We start from the raw sequence: 23,585 nt of genomic DNA, 5'->3' as shown, positions 1-23,585 counted from the left end.
TTTGTAAAAAAGTTACATTAAAGTTACAATAAAATACAAGATTTATGTTTTGAATTATACATTTTAAGAGAAACGGGTTAATAATAAAAATGCTTAATATTGTAGTTCTCTTTTATCACGTCTTCATCGGTAGGAAAACAATGACTAATAATGACAGAATTGTAAAAACATAAGAACAATAGAAATATAAAAATATGAAAGACGGAATACGATGGCCAGTTATATAAAAGGCGTATTGTGATGGCCAGTAATACGCCACACATTTATTATATTATGACACAGTTATTAGGTGCAGAGCGACATAACTGTTTGAACAGATTGAATGACTTGAAATCTAATTTGGTATAAAATATAAAATTTGTCACTATTTAATTTAATGTTCCCTGACCATGAAAGTTACATTATTTATCAAGATATATTTGCTTTTTAATTGTACTTTTTGCTTCAGGTTTAGGTTTTTTGTTTGCCTTGTTTTCTTTTACCTGCTGTTCTAATTTTTCATCATTAGAATTATGGTTGTATATTATATACAGTAATCCCCCCTATAACACGGTACTCTTATAATGCATTTCCATATTACGCGATTTCAATCCCTTTTATAACTCGGGTATTCCCCCATAAAGCACGGGGATTGAACATTCTATTAAAAAAAGATGACGGTGTAACGTTATTTTAGATGGCTCCGACAGCGAATAAACATGTAATAATACTTAATTTATTCGAAATTAACTGTTTTTTAGTTACTATGCATAAGTTTTTTTATTTAAAATGTTCTTAGTTTTAATTTTAATAAAACACACATTTCGTTCTTAACATAGTTTTTTATTAATATTCGATTTAAACCTCCTTTAACAAGAAAAGTTAAATGTGAATAATTTGTACATAATGCCGCTATACGGGGCCTTTTTTAATAGATGATAATGAAATGGTAGCCCCGCCTGCGCTAACGGTATACACTGGCGGAGCACCAGTATGAATGTAAAGGCAGGTCGGTTAGTCCATCATGATGAATACACCTGGAATTCAGCACGATGCTTACGATGGGGGACCACGTGGAGTTCAACCTGTCAGGGTATATTGCTAGCAATAGAACTGGTAGTCCACGCTATACAGGGTCGTACAAGCTCGAGAATACTCCTACAAATTTACGGTTTTCGGATTTTTTTTTCTTTACATGTGCTACATGACTTTGCTTCTTGTCAAATTTAACGATTCTAAGACAACGGAAAGTGCCCAATAGATTTTCAATGCCTTTGCAAATTTCAAAATATGCGATATAAATAGATAATGATATGAAATAAACGGCCGTATCTTTTAATTGCGTCGTGAGAAATTTGTTTTTTTTTTTTTTCACCGCTTTAAGAGATTGCCGATCTGAGTATATTAATTTCAACTTTATACCTCCACATGTTCCTAAGAAAAAGGGTCTTGACAGACGGACGGACGATGAATGAGTCTATAAGGGTTCCGTTTTTCTTTGAAGGTACGGAACCCTAAAAACTAAACAAATATTCATTATGCTTTATATATGGTATACTCAAAAAGGTTATAAATAAAAAGACGCTGGTAATTGCATATCACGGTTATGGGACTAGTGCATTGCTGTTTGGCATAATATATTAGGGAAATTCTACAGATAAAATTTATTTCTTTATTACACTTGTAAATTATATGTAATATAATTATAAATATTGTGAGCAAGGGTGGACTTATCGCTGACAGAGATCTCTTCCAGTCAACCCAATACATTTAGAAAGCATGTCGTTAGCGGGCAGCTGAAGTGCTACAACTATTAAAGTATTGAGAGCTCAAAAACATGCATACGAGTAATGTTTAAACTCTCAAAGACTGATTCAATCAAGCCGTATTTTAAATAACTAAAAAATTTGGCATTCCCATCAATGTATATTTATGAAATAGCAATTTTTGTGAAGTTTAAGAATAGTTCAAGAATTTAAGTTTATTCAAAAATATATACATCTGTCGGAAATAACGATAAACTGAAACATATGTCGCACAATACATCTATGTTTCAGTAAAAGTATTTTTGCTTCTATATATAAGTTATTATCTTTTTTCTCTTTTACATTTTCAAATCTATATATTTTATAATCTATGGATTGCAAGCGAATTTCAGTCGCCACAAACGTCCGTCACTATCATTTTTGTACAATACCAACATACGAACGCCGTAACATCCCAATACTAAAATTATTAAAAATTAACTAGAACAAAGAATCTGACCAATTGTAAATATAATAAGATGGAATTCAGCCTTATTCGACGCATCTGACAAAAATTATACGTTCGCGTTCACGGACGTAACATATCAGTGAACGCATACATTCGTAACCGACGGCAGACGGCGTCCTAGCCGACTCGCCTCCATACACTGTAAATTGCGGCAGGCCAGAGAACCCCCGACCTAACGGGTTTATAACTGAAACGGTGGTGGTAATGCGGCAGGTGGCACGCGAGCATCCGTGCTACGGGGGCCGCGCGTGCGGCGGCGCGCCGGCAGCGTGCGGCGCGCGCGGCTCGTGCGGCTGCGGCCTGCACTGCGCACGCGCCGCCTGCGCGCCCGGACACTTCCGCTGCGACTCCGCGCATGCGTCACACGCACTCCACGCGCCACACACACCACACGCACCCCGCCTACACTGCATACCAATGAACTGGAGGTGAGTGCTACAATCTTTCAAAGTGCCACTTTACATCAGGTAAGCCGTCAGCTTGTTTGCCATTCTAAGTTGCATAAAATTGACAGGCGGGTGAGCAACCACAGTTAGGCTTTTATTGATATTTTAAGAGGGACGCTGCTGCCCATCTCTCGACTATTAAGTTCCTTTAGTCGCCTCTTACGACACCCGTAGGAGGAAAGGAAGGAATGACCTATTCTATGCCGGGACCACACGGACGATTCTTTATATACGTAAATGATTTTACGTACGACTTCTCTTTCTCTCTCTTCGCAAGCGCTGCTCCTATACTGCATATCCATGGACAGCAAATCGATACCGCAATCTTTATTACATACTAACTTTAACCTGCGACCGGGACATATTAATTGACCGTAATAAAAAGTAGCCTAAGTCTTTCTCTATACCAAACAAACAAACTCACTTTTACATTTATAATATTAATGAGGATTAGCTGTATAGCGCGAATTTGTCCGCATTAGTTAAAATAGAAACTGAAATGTGTTATACATTTGGTTTAATTTTAGGATGATAAGGTTCAATAGCAAAAAAATTAATGCTTGTTCGGATAGACAAATTTAGAATATGAAATACTCTACCTGAAAATTGAACATTATTATTATTTATTACAAAATAGGACATTACTTGTATTTACACAAAGAAACACAACAACACCTGTTTAAAATAAATTATCAATATGTAGAGATAAAATTGAGTCAATAGAGGCGCAGTTGAGTTAGAAATAGACACGCAGCTCAATAGACTTTCTAATTGTGAACACTCTTGAATAAGTAAATTATAATGTCATCAAATCTTTTTTTTATATTGAATGCAGATAGAAAAAACCTCATCTAAAGAAAACAGTACAACCTGAATTGTTATAATCGTTCCAAATATGCCGAAGACGTTGAAACATTGTGGCAAATGCACTACGATCTATCAATTAACGTGACTTCATCTTTACTAGTCTAGAAAACAACCAATTTTCCACTAACAGATTGAACCGAATAATAATATTGTTGATTTTAATAAACTTCTAAGTATTGTTGAGTAGTCATGTTTTATTATTTTACTGGCCATTCGGAACACCCAACATGTGATAAGCCTCTAAAGCATGTTTCCCGCCACGGACAGGTGCGACGGACAGCAGGACTGCCCGGACGGGTCGGACGAGGGCGCGGCGTGCGGCGAGTGCGCGGGCGGCGGCGGCGGCGCGGGGCTGCGCTGCGCCGACGGCGCGTGCGTGGGCGCGCTGCGAGACTGCCGCGCCGGCGCCTACTGCGCACTCGCCGCCATGCCGGAAGCCTTCCGGTAACTGACACTATACTGTTTATATTTTTACATACAACGAGATTCTTGATAGACAACTTTGAAAGTGTTCATAACGAAGTATGGCAACGTCGGAATTATTTAACAGTTTTTAGAAACATTTAGGCATTTTTCTGATTGGTTATTTAAAAAATGCTAGCAAGCTAAAACGTTTATTAAGCTGTCACTGAAAATTGGGATGCAAGAATGAATTGCAAAGTTTTTAATAGTAGATGTATATACAACATTCATTATAATTAGTTGCATTTTAGTTCGCTATCAGAGTACCTCTTAATAATTAATTTTAAATATAGCACTGACCAGATTGACTTACGTATTGTTCAGTCTAGAATGCAAATTTCACAATTATTGACCTTTTTATGTAGCGTAGCAAAGTATACTATGTGTTAATTAAGTTGATTATTTACAAGAGAATTTTCACAAATATTTTTATATATGTTGAAAACATATATAATTTGTGCGTCGTTGAATTAGCTAGCTTCTTTTTATATAGACGTTATAAATATTTTATGAAAATGTTTCCTTAAACAAATAAAGAAAATTTTCTCCTATTTTAAATAAATATTTTGCGATCGAGTCTTTACAGCTTAAATATTTTAATCCTTAATTACTATACTCTTTTAAATTTTATATTTAATTCATTCACAGCTGCGACGACCGTCTGTGTCTGTCGGAAGAGTTAGTATGTGATGGACACCGGCACTGCGAGGACGGTTCCGACGAGCTGCTATCCTCTTGCGAGTTCGCGCAGAAAACTGAGGTTCGATTGTAATATTTGATATTGAATAATATTTAAAAAATAGTTCTATTCTATAACATTTATAAACTGTTCTACTGTACTAATAGTTAAACTGATATTTACTCGTATGTGGAATTAGAGATATTAGCGCTTTGTTGTAACTTAACATGGTTTTAATGTAGATTTGTATAAGGTTACTATTGTCTTTGAAAGACACTAGTGCATAGTAGTAAATTCGATTCAAGTAATAAGTAATGTCTTATTTAATACCTTGTATTCTGGCCCCGATAACTAGCAGTGTGCCGTTACTGAGAGCATGTATTTTCAGGGTCGAGTGTCCGGTCGGCAGTCCAACGCGTTTGTGGTGGGCGGCGTATTAGCTGGTGTCGCGGGCTGCGTGGCGGCCGCGTGGCTGGCGCTGCGCCGCCTGCGCCGGCTGGGGCGCCGGCCGCCCGCCCCCGCCGCCCACCCAGCGCTGCCCGCGATCACCGCCCGTACAAAACTGCCACCCACGCGTGCCCGACCCCTCGGCGCCAGCTGCACCGAGTGAGTACTGCATCACTACACATTACTATGTTATATATATATATATATATATATATATATATATATACACATACATATATATACATACATATCTGTCCCGCCTGTCTCCCATTAGGGTAGGCAAACAATGGAACGCCAAATGCTTCGATTTAAACAAACCTCTATCGCTTCTTCCACATTTATCAATATTTTCATACACGCTCGCCGGTTACGGGTACTTTTAATATATATATGTATATATGATAGACAGGAAAATTATTAAAATAGAACTAGTGACTCTATTGTTAACAATATAAAGGTCAACGTCCCTTTAAAAACTATCGTGATGAATTAGTCATGATAGACCATCTACCTTGACTTCAGTCCCACCATGTATTGTACCTTCCATAAACCGATAGTGCAAGCAAAGTAGTTATAAATATAATTACCGTTCTATTTTCATCCAATTAAGTACATCATGACGCCGTACACGCCAATCCGGTGATAAATTGTCCATACAATTATTTATAAATTTAGGTTTACGTAGTGTAAGATACAATTTTCAATATTAGATTTCAACCCTCACGCATCCTCTCAAGTAACTTACATATTAAACCGAAAACAAAATACAATTTATTTATATAGTTTTGTCTTCGTTCTAATAATAATTCAATCTTTCATCATTCAAATTCATAAATTGTTAATTTCTTTAACTATATTTAAACAACTACTACTAAATAAATAACTTCAGAGAATCTTCTTTAATGGATGATAATGGAATGGTAATCCCACCCGCGCTATCGGTATACACCGGCGAGGCACCAGTGAAGGATGATAGGTGAAGATGAAGTAAGTCAGTTAGCCCATCGTGAATTCAATTTCTAGGGAGAACCGCGAGGAGGTCGACCTGGTAAGGTGTTGTTAACAATAAGGCTGATAGACCCCGCTACTAACAATTCCTTCCACCCATTCCAGGGCATCGGAGAGCCTGTGCGAGCGGTACCCGCGGCCGACCGCGAACCCGCCGCCGAGCCCGGCCACCGCCAGCGGCGCGTCCCTGGCGGCGTCGGCGGGGGCGCCGCGCCGCCGCGCCTACAGGCACTACCGCGCCATGAACCGGCCGCCGCCGCCCACGCCCGCCTCCACCGACGCCTGCGAGTCCGAGCCCGAGCACAGCGCCCGCGCGCCGCCGCCCTCGCCCGCGCCCTGCCTCTATTGACTCAAACGCGCCTCTACTCACTCGTACGCGACTCTAATGTTTCTCACGTGTCTTACTGATTAAAACGCCTCTACTGAGTCATACGTGGTTCTAATCTTTCTCACGTGTCTTACTGATTAAAATGCGCCTCTACTGACTCGTACGCGGCTCTAATGTTTCTCGCGTGTTTTGCTAATTAAAACGCCTCTACTAAGTCATACGTGGTTCTATTTGCTCTTGCGTACCTATACTGACTGAAACGCACTTCTACTGACTGGCGTGCTTTTACTAATTCGCATGGGCATCTCTTAACTTAAAAATGTTTCTAGTAACTCAGACTCGCCACTATTGACTCAGACACGCCTCTATTGACTCAAAGGCATCTCTATTGACTCCAGCGCGCCTCTACTGACACTAGCACGCCTCTACAGTATTATACATCTCTATGGCTACTGCCCATCTAGCTACAGACAGGTAGATCTATTGACAGGTAGTAATGCACACTGATGACTACAGCGCCTCTATTGAGGTACTAACGACTATTCTCATGTACTGACGTCTCTACTACGTCTCCATAGACAACTTTAATGGTAAACTCTACTGCGTCTCTTTCGGCGCCTTTATGTGTTGGCGTTTCTGAGCATAATCTACATATAATTAGATTTTCAATCTCCAAATATTATAATGACAGAGTGTCGGTTACCAGAATCCACTGACAAATAAACCAAAAGATGTTATTTTGGCGAAGTTTCCCTGAATTACTGATATCAAACCAATATCGATAAGGAACAAACAACAATTTAGTTTTACGTTTACCGATAATAACTGATTAATGACTACATCCAATACAAATTGTCACCGTGCGAGTTTTTCTCACACAGTTCCTTAAAATATAAAAATTATATATATTAAGCTATACGCACGCCCTCGTGGAGAACACCGCGCGCGAAAATTTAATACCTTATTAAAAATTCTTTTAAAAAAATCATGCGTTGAAAATGCACAGTGCGAACAGATCATTACGGAAAGAGAGCGATGATATAATGTAATTTTTCTCAAACATGCTTGGAAATGTGAGCATTATTTTGACAATCTTCTTAGAGATAAATCAAAATTGTCGTACTGGCCAGATACATGCGGGCAGCAGCCGGCAAAAGTTGTATGAAAATCCATATCTGTCGTGTAAAATGGAATGACCTTTTACTTCGAAAAATGGCTACCAAGGAGGTAACTAATAAAAGGTCTTATTTAAATTTCGAACTGGCTTGCAAATAGAAAACTGTTTATTGAAAAAAAAAACAAAAGAACACTATGACGCGTGAAAAATTATTATTGTTCGTTATTCGTCATTGAACTTAAAAAGTAAAATTGTGTTTTCGATTTCCGCGCATTGTTTGAGAAAAGTACTATACAAGCCTTGGCCACAACTAGGCATTGATGGACTCACGTATGTGTGCCTCGGCTACGCCTCGGCCCAAATTTCACGTTCGTCCATCAATGCCTCAGTTGCTGGCCGCTGCAGTAATGTACTATAAATTGACACATTAGATTATTTATTTGTCATTGCTTTTGTAGATCTTTCAGAAAAATCGATACTTTATCACTCGCAATGATAGTTGATTTTTTTTTTTAATTATAATCATGACATGTAACGGTACTATCCTGACTGAACAGAGTCAATGAATACGATCAACCGAAAAAACAATGTTTCACTCTCAATGGTTACTATATTTGATGCCATGGTTTAAATCAACGTTGTAGTATTTATTAGCAATATTTAATAAAACTTTGTAGAATTTACTAGAAAAATCGATTACATCACTTGCCACCTGGTATGGCTGATAACGAATGCGACGATAAATTGTGTATTACTCTGTTCAGACATACGCCCCTTTGTTATCAGTAAATGCATCCCAGATGGCACGAAATGGTACTATCAATATATATTTTTTTATATTAATGAGTTATCCGATATCGGTATAACATTGATGCTATTTTTGACAAATTTAAAAAATGTGGTCTTAAGCTTTTTTTGGTTGACGATGTCTTTTAACCGGCTTTTTAAATGAAGGGGGTTATACCAATTATTTTGTGAACTGATTTTAAATAGTTTAATCAAATGTTTATTTTTTAATCGAGAATTTAACATAATTATAGATTTAGGATATTTTTATTAAGTAATCGTCGCCCCTAGACGAAGGTTTCGATAGAATTGTTGTCGCTAGCTAATTTACAAGACAGAATGAGACGGCGACATGCGTTATCTTGTTCTTTCTCATGCTAGCGTTAACTGAAACAATTCTACCAAGACATTCGTCACTTATCTAGAGGGGCACAATTGTCTTATACTAATTTCGAGAAATTGAATTAAATATTTTTTGTTTTTATCGATAATTATTTTTAAAAAATTCTGACGATGCTAACAGCTATAAATTGGTTTTAAAGCACAAATGTCATTATATTAAACACAATTGTAATATTATGAAAATACAGTATTTGCTTTAATTTCATTTATGTCAAAAATTTATTATTGTGCCCCATAACCCAGATAACAAAGTAAGCTCTACGACTATAGAAATCCTTGATTCTCTGTTTCTTTTACAATATTACGTATATTTAGTGACCTAAAGTAACTAAATATACGTATTTTTAAATTCACAGCTGTCACAGAGCTCACCTTGTTCCCTGAAATAGCTGTTAGCTAATTATTACATCATACAATATAAATATGACTATATGATCATTATGCCAATGACAGAGTGCATTTCTGAGCACGGAACACTAATTATTCATTACAATAATTGCAATTTATGTGAATGTGCAAAATATATAATATGTTGTGGTGCTATCTCGCTGTATGTGCCTCATTAGTATATAAGAATACGAATTAAATATAGTATTATATGTGCATATTAATTATAATGTTAATTGTAAATATAGTCTGAAATTTTATGTATAGATGTTAAGGAATTTTTAAGTATTAGTACCCAGTATGACACAGTCTAAAGATCTCTCCTACCAGTCATCTAATAGATATGTCTAAAAAGAGCAATGCGTCCCTAATTAGATTATTATCATATAATTGTTCGGAATATGCTAAAAACACACTATTATTGCCGCAGCACCTAGATGAGAGTACGCTCGAGACTGGTACCTTTGTCCCTACGCACATACATTTTTTTTATACAGCCTGTATTAGCAAACAAATTGACGGCTCACTTGTATAGAAAACACTAATGTCTATGTATGGGCTGTCTTCTATATGTTACATTGCCCAATACTAAGACATCATTCCACGGTCATATCCCAACCTCAATCCTACAAATCCTGCATGGCACAAAAAAATCATAATAGTTTTATAGTTTTAGTGTTCTAAATTCAAATCTGCTTTTCAAATCATAATAATGATTCCATGAATAAACCAAATAGTCTATTAGTGTCTGTGGACTATAAATGAAATGATACATCGCGATGCTACTGATAAACTTTTGTCTATACTTTTTTTTTTTTAATATAAAAATACTAAAACTATCACAAAAAAAATCTATTAGTAAAATTCGTTATTGCATCTTTGGAAGATTTTTTATGTTTTATTCTTCTGACCTCTCGCATTCAACATATCGTATAATACTTCGTATATTATTATTAATTCTTGAATAGAAATCAGTTTAAAAAAATAATTACTGAAATTGAAATCTAGCATTTTAAAATATTCTACTTAATAAAACTCAAAATCTTTTTCCTAAATTAATAATAAAAAAAACTATACCTACCATACTGTCACAGCTATATATATACAATAAAGATGTTTCATATGAATAAGTATTGTGATTGTGCTATAGTTGCCAATTTGCATTTAATTTTTTATTAGTTATAGAAAAGAATGTAACGCTTATTTTAATATGCCTTAATTATTTTATTTCACTTCAATTATGTACATTTGACTTGTAAAAATACTAAATCCGACTGACTTTGAGATTTTCTAAAATAAACTTTTGTACCTGTTACATATAGTTTTATTATTTCCCCAAGAACATTCATTAAATCTTTGTTATTTTCTCTCGATATTATTTACTAAGTACATTATGAAGAACTGTTTCTAATATGACTCCGATACTTTTGAATTTCAATTCATGACTTTAGTTAGAACCTACAAAATACCTAATTGAACCTAAGCTTTTCGTTATGTATTCATTATATAATAAATATTTATGTGCAGGGTGAAAACGAAGTATATAAATAATTTTCTCAAAAAAATAGGTTCTTTGGCCTATTTTTTTTTTTAATAAAAATAGCCTCTAACTTGACAGCTGAGCTTATCCATGTGTGCAAGAGGAGAGACAAGTGTTCTATGAGAGAGGTAGATAGTCCGTGCCCGCTTCAGAATTATCTGGTGGCTACCCTAGGATGCGAACAGAGCTCTCAGCTACTGGCGGAATTATGAGATAACAAACAAAAAAAAATACAAAACGGATTTGGAAACCTCTTTCTTTCTTCGAAGTTAATTGAAACAGAGCTAAAAACTCCGTCAATGATAAATTAATTTGGAAAATTCTTTTATCTGAAACAATGTACTTACAGATTGGAGAATTTTTTTTTGAATCAGTTTTGTAGTTTAGTTTTGAATCAAAAGAACTGTTTTTGCCACAAATAGAGACAGTTTTTTGTGAAATATAATCTTACATTATTTGGCAATTTCAATATCGGAATTTTAAAAAGGGGCGGCACAAAAACAATGACTCGTCTCAATTTATAAATCATAACTGTAACCCGATCTTCGCTTGCTGGAGCGGATGATTAGATAAAGCTTGACTAATTTTTCTCCTATATACGTATGCCTACAACATCAGTGCAGTCTGCAGACACTTTTCATACCAACAACACATGGACGATGATGTCCAGACTATTACGGCATTGCCTATTTTTAACAGTTGCAGTCGAAATCGCAAATTGTCAAATATATACAGACAGACCGAAAATCAAATCAAAAGATGGAGATCTTATTCTTGAACCGGCGTTTGATAAAAGCATATATTTCCTCACAAATGGACCTCAGTCTACCGTCTTCGTTGGCGATGTCAACTTACTAAACATAAGCGTTCCAAACAATGTGAAGCAGTATACACCCGTGCAGAATGATGACATAGAACAATTAATGAAGGGTCGCAATGGAATATTACAAAGGTTACAAACATTGGAAAGCCAGAATGTTATATTACCTAGTGATCTGCAATATAACATATCGACAATCTGGACAAGAATAAATAGACTAACGAACAGAATTCATAATCTTCAACTGCAACTTAATAACAGGGCGAAAGATGATTGTCAACCACATACATGTCAAAATGGAGGTACCTGTTTAAATCTATTGAATGGATATCACTGTTTGTGTCCCTCCAATTGGGAAGGACGAAATTGCGAAGTTGATGTGAATGAATGTCGCAATTTCGTTGGTACAGATTTGGGATGTCAAAATGGAGCAATTTGTATTAACAGACCCGGTACTTATGAATGCTTATGCAGATCAGGGTGGCTTGGAGTTCATTGCACAAGAAGAGAGAAGGATTGTTCTGGGGGAAATTACGAAATGTGTGGTCATGGTACGTGTATACCAGTTACATCAGGCGAGGGTATCAAGTGTATATGTGATCAAGGTTGGACTACAAATGGAACCGGAGTTGCATGTCTCACTGATGTGAATGAATGTGATACGAGTCAAGGCCCTCGATGCTCCATTAATCCAAAAGTAGAGTGTATCAATCTTCCGGGTTCATTTCGCTGTGGTCAATGCCCACCGGGTTATGACGGAGACGGCTACAGTTGTTACGACATAAATGAATGCCAAACTATACCCAACGGTGGCTGTAGTCCTTTGGTAGCATGCCACAATACTATAGGGTCTCGTATTTGTGGACTTTGCCCACCTGGTTACGTAGGAGATGGCATCACATGCTCATGGAGAGGCTCGTGTAATATTAACCATGGAGGATGTCATCCATCAGCACAATGCATAGAGAACGCAGCACTTGGTGGACAAACTGCACAATGCATATGTCCTGATGGCATGGATGGAGATGGTATTGGACTTCATGGGTGTTATGTATCAGCTGGTTATAATTCCACTCTTAACTGTGAAGACAATCCTTGTGGTCCTCATGGACAGTGCCACGTTCTTCGGACGGGATACACCTGCTTGTGCTACAGAGGATTCACTGGCGCTCGTTGTAACATTCCACTAGACTACTGTGCTAATAATCCGTGTCAAAATGGTGGTGTATGTAGAACAGACGAAACTATGGCAAGAGGTTTTCGTTGTGAATGCACTGCTCTATATACAGGAATAATGTGTCAGGTACGTGCTAGAAATTGCGGAGGTTTATTAGATAATGAGGAGGGCAGTATTATTTATCCCATATCCAATACAACTTATGAACATAATTCCAAATGTGCATGGGTTATTCATACTGCACCAAATAAAGTTATCAATGTTACGTTTAGTAAATTTAATTTAGAATTAGAGCCTGAATGTCGTTATGACTTTTTACAAATGCATGATGGTCAAAGTTCCTCTAGTCAACTTATAGGTAGATTCTGTGGCAATACATTTCCTAAAGGTGGCAATATCATATCAAGTCACAATAACTTATATCTCTGGTTTCGTTCAGATAAAACTGTGGCTAGAGATGGCTTTGCATTACATTGGAATAGTATAGATCCGATTTGTGGTGGAGAAATAAATGCAACCACGCATGGGCACATCAGCTCTCCAGGGTCCCCAGGAAAATATCCGCCCAATAGAGATTGCTATTGGCACTTAACTACTTCTTACGGTAAAAAAATACAGTTACATTTCTTTGAATTTGACATTGAAGCACATGCTAATTGTAGTTATGATTATTTAGCTATTTATGATGGAGAACACTCTACTGACCCACTTCTCAACAAATATTGCAACTCAACCCAACCAGCTCCAACACAGTCAGCTGGCTCAGAATTATTAATTCATTTTCATTCCGATGCTTATAGTTCCGGCCACGGATTTCAAATAGCGTATGCCCCCATAGACGGCGTGCCAGGTTGCGGTGGATACTTTACTGGGGAACAAGGTGACATTGTGTCACCGTCGTACAACGGATTGTATCTAAATAATTTATTGTGTGAATATAAAATTAAAACTGGTCCGGATACTAAAATAAAAATTGAAATTAAAAGTTTTAATTTGGAAAGGTCTCTAAAGTGCATCTATGACTATTTAAAAATCTATGATGGACCATCGTCCGATTCACGTCTCGTTGGTAAATTTTGTGGTAATGTCTATTATCCAAAATCTTATATTTCATCTTCAAATTCTTTGTTCATTATATTTAAAACTGATCGCACCAAATCATCCGAGGGCTTTAGAATCAGTTATAAAACAATATGCCAATATAGTATAACTGGTGATAGTGGTGTAATAAAATCACCTGGATATCCTTTCAACTATCCAGGAAATAAAGTATGTGAATATATTATTGAGACTATACCTGGAAAGGCGATACAGTTAACCTTCCAAGATTTTGATATTGAAGATAATCGATACTATAATTGTCAATATGATAATATCGAAATAAGAGATGGGCCTAATATGAATTCAACTCTTCTAGGAATATTCTGTGGAAGTGCAGATCATACCCCACCTACACAAACGTCCACTCATAATTTCCTGTATTTAAAATTTACTTCCGATATAAGTATTTCCGGTACTGGTTTCTATGCAAACTATACAACAATAGACGTAGAATGTGGTGGTATATATAAACAGACAACCGGTCTTATAAACCACCCATCTGGTGATACAGCACTATACAACAACGGTCAAAACTGTACTTGGATGTTGATAGCACCCGAGGGAATGCACATAAAATTAAGTTGGAATCGATTTGACTTGGAAGAAATGCCATCGTGTGACAGTGACTACTTGGAAATTATCGAAATAGATAATAACAATATGAATGAAACAATGGGCAAATATTGCGGTACCGTTCTACCTCCAGCTATAACGACGATGACTAATCGCCTTATGCTTCAATTTGTGTCTGATCGAACTATTCGCTCAGCTGGTTTCTCAGTATCCTACACATTTTTAAATGAAAAAACACATTGCGGAGGAACATATGTTAAAACGCATGGTTTCATTTATTCTCCTGGTTGGCCTAAGAATTATGAAGCTAATCGTGACTGTACATGGACCATCAAAGTGCCTGCAGGACAACAAATTTCTCTCAATGTTTCTCAATTTGACTTAGAGCGATCTATTCGCAACAAATGTGATATAGGGGATTATTTGGAAATACGAAATGGTGCTACAGAAAATGCACCATTGATTGGTAAATATTGTGGTTACTTCAATTGGAAGCGTTTTATTTCAACAGGGAATTCATTATATTTACATTTTCATTCTGACTTCTATATGGGTGGTGCCGGATTTAAAATCGAATGGGATGGTACTCTGCAGGGTTGTGGAGGTACACTTACAAGTTCTAGTGGATCTATATCCTCTCCTAATTATCCAGAAGTATATAATGAAAATGCTGAATGCTTTTATAAAATTATTACAAGTCATGGCTCCCGAATCAGAATTAACTTCAAAGAGTTGGATTTGGAGCGTACTCCGCATTGTAGAGACGATTATGTAGAAATATTTGACGGCAGAGATGCTAATGCCGATAGTTTAGGAAAGTTTTGTTACATGTCACCCGCAGCAAATAGTATCCATACTACGACAAATATAGCATTTATTAAATTCAGATCTGATTTCTACATGGGAGGTAAAGGATTTTTACTTGATTATACTACAGTTTGTATGAACAATATTACTGGAAGTTATGGTGTTATTGAAAGCCCTGATTATCCAAATAATTATCCATTTAATTTGAACTGTTTATGGACAATAAACGTTTCTAAAGGAAGTAAAATAAATATAACATTTACACATTTTGATATCTATAAATCATTTCACCGGCCACATTATCGCCGTTGGTGGAGTACACCGCGGCGACCAGGTTGTGAAAGAGATTATTTGCAGCTGAAAGAACCATCTCAACTTCAAGAGCCTAATAAACTTTGTGGAACATCTATTCCTTCTGCTTTGAGCACAACAGATAACACATTACAAATAAAATTTGTAACAGGATTCTTTAATTTTCATTCAGGGTTTAGATTAGAGTGGGTAAGGTATGGTTGTGGAGGGCACATCAAAAAAAGTTATGGCACTTTGTATAAAACAATAGATTCCAATGGAGAGTTGGAATGTGAATGGATTATAGAAGCACAGGCAGGAATGAGTATCTTTTTAGCTTTGACAAAATTATATGTTGCAGATTCTGAAAACTGCACAACCGATTCATTAGAAATTTATAATGGACCAAATATTCAATCGCCACTAATAACAAAAATATGTCACAAGAAAGATGTAACAATACAAGGTAATACCAATTTCTTATTTGTGAGATTAATAAAACAATCGACACTAAAGAATGTTCACTTTGAGATCCAATACTCGTCAAGTAAATCCGTTTGCGGTGGCGTATATAATTCAGCAACAGGGTTTATTACATCGAAAAATTACCCCAAAAATTATGAAAATAACATGGATTGTACTTGGTCGATTACAGTAACTGCAAATCGTCGAATAGAACTAAATTTCCTTGACTTTGATCTATATTCAATCGCCAACTTTGAATCAGATTCTTCTATTTGTGGAGATTCAATTAGAATATATGATAGCACAGATATTTCAAATGCAAACTATACAAGCATTATTTGCCCCAATACTGGTTTGTCACAATATATATCAAAGAGTAACACATTATTATTACAGTTTGTGACTGACAATTATGGAACAGCTAAAGGTTTTAAAGCAAATTTTAGTGAAACATGTGGTGCTACAATAACAGCAGTATATGAAGGAATAATAACGAATGATAAATTCATTAGTCGTACCAATTTAAGTTGTATCTGGACAATTCTTGCTCCCACCCCAGACAAGAAAATATCATTAACAATAACTCATATATCATTGCCTTATACGAATGAAATATCAAACAGAAGTTGTCCATCCTCTTTTCTCAGAATTTATGATGGAAATGATGAAAATGCTCCCCTCATTGACGAATATTGTGGACACAAAATACCCTCTATGATTGTTAGTCACGGAAGCGCCATTACTGTTAAACTCGGTACCAATACTAATAAAATTATAGGTCATTTTTCTGCACACTATACTGCAACTGACTCTGCGTGTGGAGGTACATTAACTTCAGAGGAAGGTGCTATAGCTTCACCTGGTTTCCCACGTTCATATCCAATAAACACTGATTGTGAATGGATTTTAAAAACATCGCCTGGAAATAAAGTGTACTTGACGTTTGAATCATTTAAGATAGAATATTCCGAACAATGTAATCAAGATTATTTAGAAATTCGTGAAAACAATGCTGGCGGTCGTCTGTTAGGTGTCTACTGTGGTGACAATATACCAATAAATACAACCATAGCTTCAGAATTATTCATTAAATTTCACAGCGATAATATATACAGCGATCAAGGATTTTTCATTCGTTACGGATTTATACATGGAAACGAAATCACAAACATTGAAAGTGGAGAAATAGCGTCACCTTTGTACCCATATCCATACGATAGACCAAGTGAATATTGGTGGCGAATTACAAGTGGCGTTGAAATTATTACTCTTATTATTGATAAATTAGAAATTCATACTTATGGAGAAATATGTTATAGTAGTTTAACTATTTATGATGGACATGATGATGAAGCTCCGGTTTTGGGACAACTTTGTGGCATTTTATCTGAAGAGAAAGTAATACATACATCTTCTAATGCCGTTTATATCAAGTTATCATTGCATGAATCAAACAGTGGTGGTCTTTTCCATCTACGGTGGGCGCAAGAAAATAAAATTACAGAAACTGATAGTTCTACATTTAATTGTGGTTCCAATGACACCAAAATTATAACGCCAGGTCACGTCACTATTTTCAGGTCACCTAATTATCCTAAAAATTATGATGATAACTTAAACTGTCAGTGGATATTTAAAGCTATACCGGGACAACATTTGATATTAAATTTTAATGATTTTCAACTGGAGGAAATAAACAGTTGTTTTGCTGATTCTATTTCTATTTATAAATCAGACGACCCATCTCAATGGACTCCTATCAAAGAGAATATATGTACTGCCGACATTACGTCACTAGGTTTTAATTCAAGTATGTATTTAAAAGTGAATTTCCGTACTGATTCATCGGTAACAAGGAAAGGTTTCCAGGCTCAAGTACGGTCTGTATGTGGTGGTACATTCACAGATTTATCTGGTGTGTTCGGTCCAACTATGTCCGACTACATGAATATTTATCAACCAACAATAAGATGCAATTGGATAGTAAAAGTTCGTCCAGGAAAACACATAAAATTAAATTTTGAATATTTCAATATTACAAACAAAGATAATGAATGTAAGACATTTGTTGTTTTACACAATGGTGATTCAATGGAGTCACCATTGTTATCAAGCGGAAAATATTGCGGTTACTCACATGAAAATACAAATGAAGTAGTTACTTCAAGTAATGCATTATTTGTGTCGTATGAGAGTAGTTTCTTTCATAATCCTCAGCATATGTTTCAAACTTTCAAAATACGATATGAAGAGGAAGGTGTTTATTGTGGTACGGTTAGTAAATTAGACATTGATCATCCATGGGAAATTATAAGTTCGCCAAATTACCCTTCAATACCTGATCCATATACCGAATGCATTTGGAAATTCAGTGGACCACTAGGTGAAATATTAAAAATAGATTTTATAGATAGATTTGACTTAGATTATATAGAAGATTGTCCTACAGAATCCATTGAAATTCATGATGGTCTATCGGATTTAGCTCCTCTAAAAGGAAAGTTTTGTGGAGAGAAGCCAGGAACCATTAAAACTAGTAGTAACACACTTTATATTAAATACTTTACTGCTTTGTCAGAACCAAAAAATGGGTTCAAAGCTAATATTTCTATTGATGTTTGTGGTGGTACCGTCTTTTCCCCCGAAGGAGAATTGAAGTCGCCAGGATATCCTAATATGGTAAAATTATCTTCTGGCACAGTTTGTGAATGGCGCTTAAGAGGAAAACCTCGGCATATCTTATTTATTAAGGTACTAGACTTGGATTTGCCTGAATCAGAATCACCGTGTGGTACAAAAGTTACGATTGAAGAAAATTTACCTGGTAACCATACAGTAGTATCTGAGTTGAAAACATTTTGTGGTGACGATATTGTAGATGTTGGATCAGTAGTTGAAACATCTACAAATGAGGTAACAATCAAACTACACCTTGGTAAACCAAGCGAATATACAGCAGTAACTCAATCACGTGGTTTCCGATTTACATTTAATACTTCTGTACCATCATGCAACGGAATTATTACAACACCAGAAGGATATTTAACAACACCAGGGTATCCTCGGGAAACCTCGATACGTCAGTGTCAATGGCGTATTATAGTTCCAGATAAAAAACGTAGAGTTCGATTAGAGTTATTAGATTTTGCTATTAACAAGCAAAGAATCGGAATATATAATGACAAAAACTTCCAAACCAGCATAGGATATGTCTCTAACAGTTATAATACAACTATATTCGAATCTTCGGGAAATGAACTAGCTTTATACGTATGGTTAAATTCTTACGGAGAAACGCATCGATTTAAAGCAAGGTTTAGTTCTGACCAAGAAGCGTTATGCGGCGGCACATTGGGTGGAGTAATGGGAGAATTAGTATCTCCAATTCTTGACAGATCGTATTCTTGTAATTGGCAGTACAATCCAAACCTAATAAGAGACTTTAAAAATTATAGCACATTGTACATTACTGCCACAGTAAACTCTTCTGTGACTAGAACACGATGTAGATATGCAGACCCAAAATTAAAGATAAAATCAGCAAATGATCGTGGAATTGTCGGTTTCCATCGCGAAATTTGCGGTAATACCGAAATGTCGTATAGGATACCAACTACTGTAGTCGACTATAGAGCGACAAAGAGCCACAGTGATTCTTTTTACTTTCGCGTTCAGTGGAAATTACAACAATGTGGTGGGTTTATACATGCGGGAGATAATGCTGTTAATATTATAAATATTCCAAACGCAGCTCATAATGATACTATAGATTGTGCTTGGAATATTGAATTGCCTCTAGGAAATAAAATTGAATTGAAATTAGAGGGGTCTTTTCTATTAGAATGCGCCGACGAATTCATAAAAATATCGCGTAATGTAGCTTTTTCGGCTTATATAGGTGATTACTGTAAGAATAAAATGCAAGATACTGTTATTATCGAATCATTTTCAAATGTTTTAGTCGAGTACCACTCCAATCCAAAGAATTCAACTAATATAAAACTAATGGTAAAAACAACCAGACATAGTTGTGGGGCATTTTTGGGAACCTACGATAGAATATTTGCATCGCCTAATTATCCCAACAATTATCCTAATAACCAAGAATGTTCTTGGGAAATTAAATCTGATTTGGGTTTCAGAATATCCCTTTCCTTTATCAATCGGTTTGGTATAGAAAGCAGACCAAACTGTACAAAAGATGCTGTCATAATTTATGACTGGAAAGACGAAGTATATACTGAGATCGCTAGACTATGTGGTCGAGATTTGCCGCCAATATATAATTCCACATATAATCGCATGAAAGTAGTATTACGTACCGACGACGATATCAATTTATATGGGTTTCAAGCTATGTGGAATCCTTTATGTGGAGGAACGTATGTAGCCACAGAGAAAGAACAGTTTTTATACAGTCCTGGATATCCTTATGGCTACAGACCACATATGGATTGTACATACACAATAAAAAAATCAGTTTCAGGTCAAAAGATCTCAATCAATTTTTTGGAATTCGATGTAGAAGGTCCATATCCTAGCTGTGAGAGTGATAACGTTACAATATCATCAATCGGTGAATATGAATATTATTACGACACATATTGTGGAAAAGAAATTCCTCATTTCACTCCTAGTTACGAAGACGTAATAATAAATTTCAAAACCGATACCTTTGTTCAAAGAAAAGGTTTTAAATTATCTTTTTCGTTATTTTCTTGTGGTGGTCAAATAAGGGAACCCAAAATTCTGACGGCAGTACCCCTAGGTAATTATTATAATAATATGAATTGTACATGGCTTATTGAAGGCCCTAAAAATAAAACAGTGGCTTTAAAGTTGCGTTATGTTGATTTAGAAAATAATTACATGTGCCGCTCCGATTATCTAGCAGTATTTGATGGTTTAATAGCAACAGATGACAAACGTCTGGCATTAATCTGCGGTAGTGATAATTCTACAACTGTAATTAGAAGCACGGGCAACACCATGGTTTTACAGTTCATTACTGATGGCAGTATGGTATACAAGGGTTTCAAAGCTGACGTTTTCTTTAGTTATTCCGAATCTGTAGGTTGCGGTGGAAAAATTAATATGTTGCCTACTTCATCTTATGTTTTAAAATCTCCATTTATCAATTCGAAAAAAATTTATGAAAATTACTTAGACTGCCATTGGAAAATTTTAGCACCTGCTGATTATTCTATCAAAATTCAGTTTATGTCTTTTCATATTGCACCATGTAAAAATGAAAACCAGACCGCATTAGGTTATAAATGTGACTGTGATTTAGTAGAAATAAAAAATGGAATAAATCCTGACAGTTACACTATAGGTACTTACTGTGGCCACATATTGCCACCACCGCTTACTACGTCTAGTAACGAAATGAGCGTCAGACTTTCCACAGATGGTGAAATAGTGAGTTCTGGATTTGAAGCTACTTTAACTGTTCAACGATCACAGTGTGGTCAATCTAAATTTAACGTATCATACGAAACTACTACTATAAAGTCACCAGGGTACGATATGGGACTAATTCCAAGAGAAAGTCGATGTATTTATCACTTGATAACAGATAACAACATGAATTCCCCTATTCACATCCGTATTGTAAACCTCGATTTAAAACCTGGTACTTCAACCACAGAATGTGACAAAGATAAATTAGTATTAAGTGTTTCCAAATCTGTTCTCAATACACCCCTTGGTAAAGATTATATTATAAAAGGGAATACTGACGAATTCTACGTGAACATGGCCTCCATTGTAGATTTTAATACACCTAAACAAATAACACTTTGTGGATCTAAAAAAATGTCAGACATATATGTTAGTGGAAGTGTTACCATACACTTAGAGACATCACCTGATTACGATACTACAAAGTATCAAGGTGTATCAATGGAAGTATCTTTATGCGGTGTCTGTGGAAAAAACTATACTGAAAGGCAAGGTAGAATAAAAACGGCATACTCAAATATCGACGAAGGAAGCAAAGATTGTTATACCCTCATAACTGCACCTGAAAACTATACCATATCTCTATATTTCATATCAGTTAATCCTGATTACTGGAGCAAAGATGTCTTTTTAGATATTTATGATGGTAACAACATCACGTCTACAAAAGTAGTAAGCATTAATACTGAATACTATAATAATCCTGTATTTTCTTCAGGGAGATATCTTTTAATACATAGTCATCAATTAAACGATGCTCAAATTACTTACGATTTAAACTATGTTGTTACTAATAAAGGTCGTGGATGTGGAGGACAATTATTCAATGAACAGGGTATAATAACTAGCCCCTTGTATCCAGACATTTATCGCAAGAAAAACAAATGCGAATGGGAACTAGAAACACCTGTAGGAACGCGTCTAGCGTTGCATTTCAGCACCTTCGACTTAGGCAAAGACTGTGATAATAATTACGTGGAAATAGTAAATAAACAAGGTAACAGCATGTCAACATTCTGTTCCGAAACTCCCGCAGATTATATAAGCACCGACAACTACGTAAAGATAGTTTTCATCACAACCATGAACAATGGTGGCTCAGGATGGGTTGCAGAATTTGTTGGAATTTTATAAATTATATAGATATACCTTTTGTAAAGCAGTAGTTGGTAGACACATTAACTAACATTAAAATATACATATAGGTAGGTAATTATTCCAAAATGCAATCATTCGACTCATTTTTCAATTAAATATTTTGTAGCCTCCCCGAGAGGCACTCGACGTGGATAGCTAAAAATATCTCTCATTGCTTTCCCAGTTACATTACTAGGAACGAATAAAAAAAGCCAACGCTACGTTATACTACGATCATGCAACCAACGGTTCCCTCTAATGAAGAACTCAACCGCTGACGACATTCATTATTTACAACTTACCTTACAGGATAATATAATTTACCAACAAATTAATTAAAAATAATTGCAAATATTCAAATACGGAACTGCAATTTAAGAGATTTTTCTAATATGTTTGGATAGTTCCCGTCCATAATTATAATCTTGTTCTTAAGGAAGAAATAAAAAATTTACTATTGCCATCTATAATAGGTAATACATAAAGATGACTTCTTCCATGGAGCCTAATTGACCGGATGACCAAATGCGGAATCCTAAGATTCCTTAGGGTAACTTGCACAGCTCTACCTAATAGCAATTCTCATTGTAAAGGTAGTACTCCTCACGTTGGGACCCACCTAATGTTTGTTCCTTTTAGTATTATTTATTTATTATAAAATTAAATGTTTGTCAATGAAAAATCTGTAAGTACAGTGTTGAATTATCTAAGTTTACCTAGATACTATCTGTACATTTGCTTACATTAAAAATATGCAAGTAGCTGTACTTAAATAGTTGCCTAGTTGCGTACTTTGTTATAGATATTTATACCTAAACCTCATCCTATGTATGACAATAAAAAACATTATAAATACATAAATGTTTTTGTTTTCATCCCTCAATATATTTTAACCGTCGCTAGTTTATTTGGTCGCTCGTCCTCCTGAATAAGAGTTCCCTAGCCCTATAGCAGCAGTGCTATTCTCTAAGATCTCTCTGATCTGCTGGACTACGGTAATGCAGCTTTACTGGCGACACGGAGAACTAT

The 23,585-nt window shown here is 35.8% G+C and overlaps 2 protein-coding genes across 2 annotated transcripts in view; both read left to right on the top strand.

The window, feature by feature from the left end:
* Window positions 1-10,497, top strand: part of LOC113515335 (low-density lipoprotein receptor-related protein 6) — a 32,735-nt gene extending 22,238 nt beyond the window's left edge. The window contains exons 20-24 of the mRNA XM_052902771.1: window positions 2,467-2,681; window positions 3,834-4,010; window positions 4,677-4,788; window positions 5,096-5,313; window positions 6,268-10,497. Of these exons, the coding sequence (XP_052758731.1) occupies window positions 2,467-2,681; window positions 3,834-4,010; window positions 4,677-4,788; window positions 5,096-5,313; window positions 6,268-6,511 (966 nt within the window). The 3' untranslated portion in view covers window positions 6,512-10,497. The remainder of the gene's footprint in view (window positions 1-2,466; window positions 2,682-3,833; window positions 4,011-4,676; window positions 4,789-5,095; window positions 5,314-6,267) is intronic.
* Window positions 10,498-11,309: 812 nt separating this feature from the next.
* Window positions 11,310-23,417, top strand: LOC113509108 (cubilin). Its single transcript, XM_026892392.3, has one exon. The coding sequence runs from the start codon at window positions 11,325-11,327 to the stop codon at window positions 22,551-22,553; it is 11,229 nt and encodes a 3,742-aa protein (XP_026748193.2). The 5' UTR covers window positions 11,310-11,324; the 3' UTR covers window positions 22,554-23,417.
* Window positions 23,418-23,585: the final 168 nt, after the last annotated feature.

The sequence above is a fragment of the Galleria mellonella genome, unplaced genomic scaffold (genome assembly GCF_026898425.1).
Source record: "Galleria mellonella isolate WM207_F2 unplaced genomic scaffold, CSIRO_AGI_GalMel_v1 utg96, whole genome shotgun sequence".
Lineage (NCBI taxonomy): Eukaryota > Metazoa > Arthropoda > Insecta > Lepidoptera > Pyralidae > Galleria > Galleria mellonella.
The sequence above is the reverse complement of the archived record's forward strand: the minus strand, read 5'-3'. Positions and strand labels throughout refer to the sequence as shown.

What these genes read in the sequence shown, in the direction of transcription:
- LOC113509108 (XM_026892392.3), top strand. Translation starts at nt 11,325, where the DNA reads ATGCCTACAACATCAGTGCAGTCTGCAGACACTTTTCATACCAACAAC.